The 9,361-nt window shown below is 39.9% G+C and overlaps 1 protein-coding gene across 8 annotated transcripts in view; it reads right to left on the reverse strand.

The window, feature by feature from the left end:
* The window catches only part of LOC122541468 (kinase D-interacting substrate of 220 kDa-like), a 150,187-nt gene that overhangs the window by 63,392 nt on the left and 77,434 nt on the right, over nucleotides 1–9,361 (reverse strand). For all 8 annotated transcript variants that reach the window (XM_043678271.1, XM_043678313.1, XM_043678306.1 and 5 more), the window contains exons 15-16: nucleotides 7,977–8,142; nucleotides 1,814–1,965 (exon numbers count right to left, since the gene is read on the reverse strand). In XM_043678271.1, the coding sequence (XP_043534206.1) occupies nucleotides 1,814–1,965; nucleotides 7,977–8,142 (318 nt within the window). The remainder of the gene's footprint in view (nucleotides 1–1,813; nucleotides 1,966–7,976; nucleotides 8,143–9,361) is intronic.

Raw genomic sequence — 9,361 nt, forward strand, 5'->3', positions numbered from 1 at the left:
TCAATGTTTCGAGCATAAGCTCTTCAACAGGAATTCATGATGAACAGCTTATGCTTGAAACATCAACTCTCCTGTTCCTCAGATGCTGCCTGACAGGCTGTGCTTTTCCTGCACCGCACTTTTTGATTCTGATCTCCAGTCCTCACTTTCTCACAATTGTACTAAAGGCAGCTTAATATGCCTGTTATTTAAATACACTAAATTCCCAGAAAGAGCACAAGTTATGTGGCAATGTAAACTGTGAGAACACAAGGATTTACAGTGGAATATAGATATGCTCATTAATGGGAGGAAAGGTAGCAGATGAATATTATTTGTAAAATTGTGACATTATTTGCTCAAGTTGAGGTTATGAAAACAGAAGTTTTGAATGACTGATCTTCAAAGGGATTTGGATGCTATTGTACAAGAAACATATGTACATGAAGAGAGCTCAAACAAGCAGGTGTCTTTTATTGCAAGAGGTATGGAGTACAAGAGCAAAGTGATTTGTTGCAATTGTACAGGCCTTTGATGAAATCATACTTGGAATAGTGTTTTGGTCTCCAAGGAAAGATACTTTGAGGGAGTTCACCTAAAGTTCAATGGACTGATTTTTGGGACTGATCTCCTGTAGAGATTGTCCTAAAATAAAGTGGACAGTGCCTGTATTCCCGAGCATTTAGAAGAATGAAAGGCGATTCATTGAAACATGAGATTTTGAATGGTTTTGACATGGTAGCTGTTCAGGGCTGTTTTCTCCAACGGGAAGTCCAGAACCTCAGAACAGAGTCGAAGGATATGGAGTCTTTCACTTAAGTCTAAAATGAGGGCAAATTTCTTCTTGAAAGATTGTGAATCTTTAGAATTCTCTATCCCAGAGGACTGGAGATGTTCAGTATTTGGTATGGTTAAGACTGAAACTGAATTTTTTAGACTGAGGGAAACAAGAGATACAAGAATTGGGCAGCAAAGCGATATTGAAGTCAAAGATCAGCTATGATCTTATTAAATCTCAGAGCAGACTCAAGGAACCATACAACTTATATTTGCTCCTACATGTTGTGGCCGAACAGAGCAATTTGTGTTACCTGGCGCACACTGGGACCAGGTTCTGCTGGTAAATAGAAATTACTGGCTAGTGACCGTGATCGTATTTGGCAATGATAATGTACAATGCCTAATGTTTTCTCTTGTTCAGTAGTGGCCATTACTCCCATTAAGTGGCAGTGAGTGTCAGAATGTCACAACAGGATTATGCAAAAGCACTCAGGTGCCAGCTAGAACATCTTCTGCTGTTGAAGTGTGCATTTACATCAGGGGACTGGGGGCAAATTCAGAGATGTCAGACTGTAAAGAATTCTGGTTTACAGGATGGCGTTAATTTTACCATAGATCACGTTTGCATATGGGAATCTGAAACACTAATTGCCTGTTTCAGTCACAGGTGTGGTCACGTTTATTTTGCCTTCACCAGTACCTTTCCAGTGCATAATGTACTTATACACACAGACAGCTATACCACGTGCACAGGCATGAATATTTCCATTTCTAGAAGTTTAAACATTGATGTGGATTATATACATTATTGACATTTTCAAGAGATCCAAAACTTTCTTTGCAGAACCTATCACAGTACTTTTTTTAAAAATGTAAAATAAAACAAAGATGAAGCATCACTGCAGCCGAAACATAAACTCTGCTTTCTACCCATAGATGCTGCAGACCAGCTGAGTTTAGCCAGCAATTTCTTTTTTGTTTCATGAATGTGAAATAGCTCCCACATGAATATGTATCATGTGACAACAATATATTTCCCATTGCAGATTAATACCTTGTGTATCATCAGTCTTAAAGACTCTAAAAAGTCTTGTTGCCAAAAAACCAAACTCTCTTTCACAAGCATCAGAAAGGGTTGCAATCATTTCAGCCATAGAAGTTTCTCCACCAACACTTGACAGCCTGTTGTAGTCTGTGAAAAGAAATCTTTTGAACAGAAAAAGAGGAATGTTAAAAATGAATTGAATAAATTAATTGAAACACTAAGGGCAACATTAGAGGTTATAAAATGTTAAAATGCATTTGAATTATTCCAAACATAAATGCTTTGTTGTAAAAAAGAAAACAAGGGTAGAGAATTTTTTAAAAATTGAACAAATTTGTTAGGTCTAAGTCTAAAAGCTAAATTGTTATAAAGGTGATTCAGTAGCAAAAGCAACTCGAGTGCAAGGCTTTGTTCAATTAGTAAAATGGACAAATCCATCAGGAAAATGAAATAATGACCAAACGTTTAAAACTTAAAATCAGCATGAGTGACGAAAGAAGGCAATGGCCTGATTCTGTAGTATAATTTCTATACATTTTTATGAAGGTAAAGAAAAAAATATTCAAAAGACTGAAAGGAGGCAATACCAGTAGTAGGTTTTCCTTCAACGATTTATTCCTAATGTAGCTTAGGACCACATAAAACAGCCAAAGAATTGGAGTGACTTAACTATAATCTAATGGAAGAATATTCCTTAAAAAGTAATCAGTCAAAATAGGTATCTCATGAAAATAATTGAAACTTACTAAATATTATGAAATACAGCAAAATGAAAACCTAATGTGAAGGGTGGAAGTTTTCTTCAATCTATTCTCCAAAAGAAGATTCTTTCCTCACAAGGAAGCAAAGACCATCATATCAAAGTTGCTTATGGAAAATCTTAATTCACCAAAGTGCAGAGCATCCTTATAAGATATAGGGGCAGAGTTAGGCCATTCGGCCCATCAAGTCTGCTCAGCCATTTGATCATGGCAGATATGCTCCTCATCCCCATTTTCCTGCCTTCTCCCCATAACCCTTCAACCCATTATCAATTTATTAAATCTGTCTAAACTCCTCCTTAAATTTACTCACTGTCCAGCATCCACCACACTTCTACAGATTCACAAGCCTTTGGGAGAAGTAATTTCTCCTCAACTATGCTTGAAATTTGCTACTCCTTATCCTAAGACTATGACCTCTTGTCCTCAAGAGGAAGCATTTGCTCCACATTTATTTTGCCCACACCTTTTATCATCTTGGATAACTCAATGTGATATCCCCTCATTCTTCTAAATTCCAGACAGTATAGGCATAAACTGTTCAATCTTTCTTCATAAAACAAAGTCCTTATCTCTAGAATCAATCGAGTGAACTTCCTCTGAATTGCCTCCAATGCCCCTACATCTTTCCTCAAATAAGGGGACCAAAACTGTGCACAATACTCCAGGTGCAGTCTCAACAATGCCTTGAATAGTTGCAACAATACTTTCTTAACTTTATATTCTATTCCTTTAGCTATAAAAGCCAACATTCCACTCACTTTCTTCATAGAACATAGAACATAGAAGAATACAGCGCAGTACAGGCCCTTTGGCCCTCGATGTTGCGCCGATCCAAGCCCAATTAGATTACATACAGTGTGGAAACAGGCCCTTCGGCCCAACAAGTCCACACCGCCCCGCCGAAGCGCAACCCACCCATACCCCTACATTTACCCCTTACCTAACACTACGGACAATTTAGCATGGCCAATTCACCTGACCTGCACATCTTTAGACTGTGGGAGGAAACCGGAGCACCCGGAGGAAACCGACGCAGACACGGGGAGAACGTGCAAACTCCACACAGTCAGTCGCCTGAGGCGGGAATTGAACCCGGGTCTCTGGTGCTGTGAGGCAGCAGTGCTAACCACTGTGCCACCGTGCTGCTAGTTTTCTGTGACTCATGAATGAGGACACCCAGATCCCTCTGCACTGCAGCACGTCAAAGACACTCCCCATTTAGATAATAGGTTACCCTTCCATTTTTCCAACCAAAATGCATGACCTTACACTTATCCAAGTTAAACTCCATCTGCCAAATTTTGGCCAGCTCTCCTAACCTCTCTCTATCCATTTGTAAGCTTATTTCCTAACTACAATTTATCATCCAACCTATTTTTGTGTCATCTACAAATTTGGTTATAGCACCTTCTATCCTTGTACTCAAGTTGTTAATGTAGATTGTAAATACTGGAGTCCAAGGACTGAACCCTGTGGCACCACACCAGTTACATGTTGCCTTCCAGCCAAAAAAAACATCTGGGTGTCCTCATCCTGAGTCTGTCTTTTGTCCATCAGCCAGTCACCTATCCAAGCTAATAAATTACCCCTAATCCCATATGATTCAACTTTGTGAATTAACCTTTTGTGACACACCTTATCAAACATCTTCCAGGATTCCCATTACCACTCTGCTTGTTACATCTTTGAAGAACTTGAGCAAATTAGTCAAACATGACTTGCCCTTCATAAAACCATGCTGACTCTGATGGATAGTGTTTTGACTTTCCAAATGTCCTGATATTGCTTGCTTGATAATTGATTCTAACATTTTCCCAACAACAGATGTTAAACTAACTGGTTTGTAATTTCCCTCCCTTTCTGAATAAGAGTATTACATTAGCATTTTTCCAATCCACTTGAACCTTTCCAGTGTCCAGTGAATTTTAGAATATTGTAACGAGTGGCTCCACTATCTTTGCTGCCAATTCCTTTAAATACCTTAGGACAAAGGCCATCAGGCCTGCAGACCTTGTCTGCCCTCAATCCTAATAGTTTGCGAGTATCTTTTCCCTATCGATGTTGACTGTTCTCAATTCTACCCTTTCTATTGCGTCTGAAATAACAGTTCTATTGTCCTCCACTGTGAAAACCGAGGCAAAGTACTGATTTAGCATCTGTCCATTTCACTGTTCCCCACTATTAACTCTCCAGTTTCATCTTCAAAGGTACCAACATCGATGGATAAGGGCCTGTACTGTGCTATATATGTTCTATATTAGCAACTTTCTTTCTAATACATCTAGAGAAGCTTTTGCTATCCTTTTCGATATGTTGCACTAGTTTTCTTTTGTCATTTACCATAGTTCTTTTATTAATTTTTTAGTATCCCTTTATGTTTGAAAGTTTCCCAATCTTCCAGCCTGCCACTGGCCTTTGCAATATAGTATACCTTAGTTTTTGACTTTATATTGTCCTTGACCTCCTTGTTTAGCCATGGATTTTTTTTTAAACTGTCCTTACTATCTTTCTTCCTCACTGGGATATATTTTAGTTGCGAGGAGCTGAATATCTCCTTAAACAACTGCCACTGCTCATCTACTGCCTTAATTTTAGCTTTCTTGTCCAATCTATTCAGGCCAAAATCTGTCCTCATGCCTATGTAAATTTCCTTTTTAATTCCAGAACATTACTGTGGGACTTCACTTTCTCACCCCCAAACTGAATTTTGAATTCGATCATACTATGATCACTACTCCCTATAGAGGATCCTTAATTATGGTGTCATCAACTAATCTTTCTTCTTTACACAACACCATATCCAGGGTAGCCTGCTCCCTGGTTGGTTCCACAACATTTTGCCAAGAACCAATCTCTAATACACTAAATGAATCTTGAACATAGATTGGGAGAATCAAATTGGCATGTTAAATCACCCATGATTATCAACATACCTTCCTTGCAAGCCTCTAATATTTCCCGGTTTATACAGTACCCTACTGTGGAATTACTGTTTAGGGACCTATAGATTACTCCTCCTAGGTACTTCTTTCCTTCGTTATTTGTTATTTCTATCCAGACTTATTCCACATCTTGATCTCCTGTGCTTATGTCATTTCTCATCACAGCACAAATCCCTTCCTTCACCAGTAAAGCTACGCTACCTCATTTTCTTCAAAGTGTTAAAGCATCAACAGTGCTTGTTAGAAGTATTTTCACAAATAGTATTATGGCCCTGAAATTCCAGTCAGGAAAGTAGACATTGCAGCAGTGTAGACTGGAGACATGCAATAGTACCACCAAAATCCAGACGCAACTGACTCCACAGGAATCGTCTAGGAAATTAGAGATTTCCTTCGGGCAACTGCCTTCCAGCAGAAGTCCCACTTTGAGTTACAGTTGGAGATTTCAGAAGATCCTAAGTCCCTTAAGCTTAAAAATTACCCAGGAAATGTTAATTGCCTTAAAACTGAATTTGACTTCAGGGTAGCTATTAATTGAACCTCCAACTCACAAAGTACACTCTCTCTGCTCCACTGACACCAACAGCCCATCAGACTTCCTCAACCTAACTGTTCACCACTCCCCACTGCACTAGCCACTACCATCTGCCAACATCCCTCTGATCTCACCAGAGACCAGAGCACACCTGATTAGACAATCCTGCTCACTCCATCACCCCAACATCATACATCCAAACTATGCTGAATACTCCAACTCATCTGACACCTTAATCCCTTGCACTTGCTCCACCAACCCTTCCTTACCCACTTAGCAACTCATTCCTGCATGTCACTCTTCCCCATCCTTGTCTTCTCTCGTTAATTTTCGAAGGAGTGCGACTTTTAAATTGGAGAATGCGGCATTTACTGCAGAAACGTGAGTGCAGTTTCTACGCAAATCCATTCTGTTCTTGTTAGTGGATTCCTTTATACTGCTTTCTGTAGAGAAGACTCTTGGCTAGAAAATTAGATTACAGATTAGATTACTTACAGATTAGATTACTTACAGTGTGGAAACAGGCCCTTCAGCCCAACAAGTCCACACCGACCCGCCGAAGCACAACCCACCCAGACCCATTCCCCTACATTTACCCTTTCACCTAACATACGGGCAATTTAGCATGGCCAATTCACCTAACTTGCACATTTTTGGATTGTGGGAGGAAACCGGAGCACCCGGAGGAAACCCATACAGACACGGGGAGAATGTGCAAACTCCACACAGAGAGTCGCCTGATCTACAAGTGTATTTTTTTTTGGTTGGAGAATCTGATCCACTATTATTAACCAAAGGAAATAACTTTCCAACTCTGCCAAATGACCTCTTTAATTGCCGGTGGATAATTGTATCCAGTGAACATGACTATACAATGATCAAAAACAAAATTCTGCTTTCTACACTGCAAGATGTACAGTGCAGGTGCTGTTTTCTCCTCGGAAATCTATGAGTAAAAAGTCAGTTCCTTTATAATCCTCAAGTTGGTGCAATCTCTACCACAAAAAAAAGTGATGAGAATTAGCATCTTGTAAATTGGACCAATGATTCAGGAACACATTTTTGCCGTTTGTCAATCTTATGATGATCATTTCCAGAAAATTGATGTTGATAAAATGTGGAGCTGGCAAAAGCACAACAGATCAAGCAGCATGAGAAGAGCAAGAGAGTTGACACTTCCGGCAGACCCTTCATCAGTTCTGAAACATTTGCTGGAAATGTCGACTCTCTTGCTCTTCTGATGCTGCTTTATCTGCTGTGCTTTTCCAAGCTCCACATTTATCGACTCTGACTTCCCCACATCTGCAGTCCTCACTGTCTCCAAGTTCCAGAAGAGTGATGGCTGAGCAACAAATGAGAAGTTCCAAAGTTCCTAGGGTCTGTATCCTTAACCTGGAAAACGTTTAAGCTAAGTACAGACCTGCGAGAAATTAAGTGTTTCTCAGCTATGTTCTAGAAAAACATGGCAATCAAGTTGCTGTGCAATGCAGTGGAGGGAAAAAAAAACTTATGTACCTACAATGACAGAATGTAATGAGAAAACATTAAAGTGTCTCTTAAGTTACACTCTTAAAAACAGTCATGTCAGAAACGGCTACCAATAATTTTGAGTTGACGACTCATCAAAAACACCACAAGATGAAGAATTGGACTGGAAACACATCATAGTTTAAAAGATATATTCATGAACAACCAAGACACTCAAGAAATGATAGACATTTAAATTATTTGCAGTTCTAAAGAACAAACTTAGTAAGCAATGTATTTTCAGTCTTATTCTAAACTATCTCAGTTCACTAATTTTTCTTCAAACTATACAATGGCATGTGGAGAGCAATGAGCAAAGATAGCATCCAAGATTGTTAAAAGAATTTATGGAAACATCAGGACCGAGAAAGCATTATTGAATGGCTGTTAAAATTGCCCTTTACCTGACAGGCAAGGCTTTGGAGGTCTGTTCTGGTAGTTCTGGTGGATTCACAAACATCAGTTTAAGCAACAGTTCCAGATAGCTGATTTGCCGTGCAAGTTTGGTACTCAATACCCAGACCCAATTCCAATTTTCTCCCTCTTGTCGACCACCAAAGTAAACAATTGCTTTGAAAATGAAAAAAAAACAATGCTTAAATATGATGAATTCTGTTACAGTTAAGATCACAAGCACTGTAGCGTAATCTTATACCTTTGAGGAATGTCAATCAAAAACTGGACAATTACTGGGAAAAATTACATACAAGAATACATAAAATGTTAAACACACTTAGAAAAACATTATCATATAATCCTTCCTGTTCTCCGGCAGTAGGTATGGACAAAATCCAACACTCCACTAAAAAAAAATACATTAAATGTGTGGATTCTAGAGAAGATTACCAGTTGGGAACAATGTTTAAAAGGAGACTAAAAATGAAGATACTAAAGAAAATGCTACATCTCACTGGGGTTAGGTGCTGGAAATTAATTCCTGCAATTTCTGGGAATGTCACAAAAGATATAGCTGTGGTTCTGTTCGCCGAGCTGGAAGTTTTTGTTGCAAACGTTTAGTCCCCTGTCTAGGTGACATCCTCAGTGCTTGGGAGCCTCCTGTGAAGCGCTTCTGTGGTGTTTCCTCCAGTATTTATAGTGGCCTGTCCCTGCCATTCCGGTTGTCAGTTTCAGCTGTCCGCTGTAGTGGCCGGTATATTGGGTCCAGGTCTATGTGTTTGTTGATGGAGTTTGTGGATGAGTGCCAAGCTTCTAGGAATTCCCTGGCTGTTCTTTGTTTCGCTTGCCCTATAATGGTAGTGTTGTCCCAGTCAAATTCATGTTGCTTATCGTCTGCGTGTGTGGCTACTAGGGATAGCTGGTTGTGTCGTTTGGTGGCTAGTTGATGTTCGTGGATGCGGATCATTAGCTGTCTTCCTGTTTGTCCTATATAGTGTTTTGTGCAGTCCTTGCATGGGATTTTGTACACTACGTTAGTTTTGCTCATGCTGGGTACAGCTATCCCTAGTAGCCACACATGCAGACGACAAGCAACATGAATTTGACTGGGACAACACTACCATTATAGGGCAAGCGAAACAAAGAACAGCCAGGGAATTCCTAGAAGCATGGCACTCATCCACAAACTCCACCAACAAACACATAGACCTGGACCCAATATACCGGCCACTACAGCAGACAGCTGAAACTGACAACCGGAAGCGACAGGGACAGGCCACTATAAATGCCGGAAGAAACACCACAGAAGCGCTTCACAGGAGGCTCCCAAGCACCGAGGATGTCACCTAGACAGGGGACGAAACGTTTGCAACAAAAACTTCCAGCTCGGCGA

The sequence above is a fragment of the Chiloscyllium plagiosum genome, chromosome 3, assembly GCF_004010195.1.
Source record: "Chiloscyllium plagiosum isolate BGI_BamShark_2017 chromosome 3, ASM401019v2, whole genome shotgun sequence".
NCBI classification, from domain to species: domain Eukaryota; kingdom Metazoa; phylum Chordata; class Chondrichthyes; order Orectolobiformes; family Hemiscylliidae; genus Chiloscyllium; species Chiloscyllium plagiosum.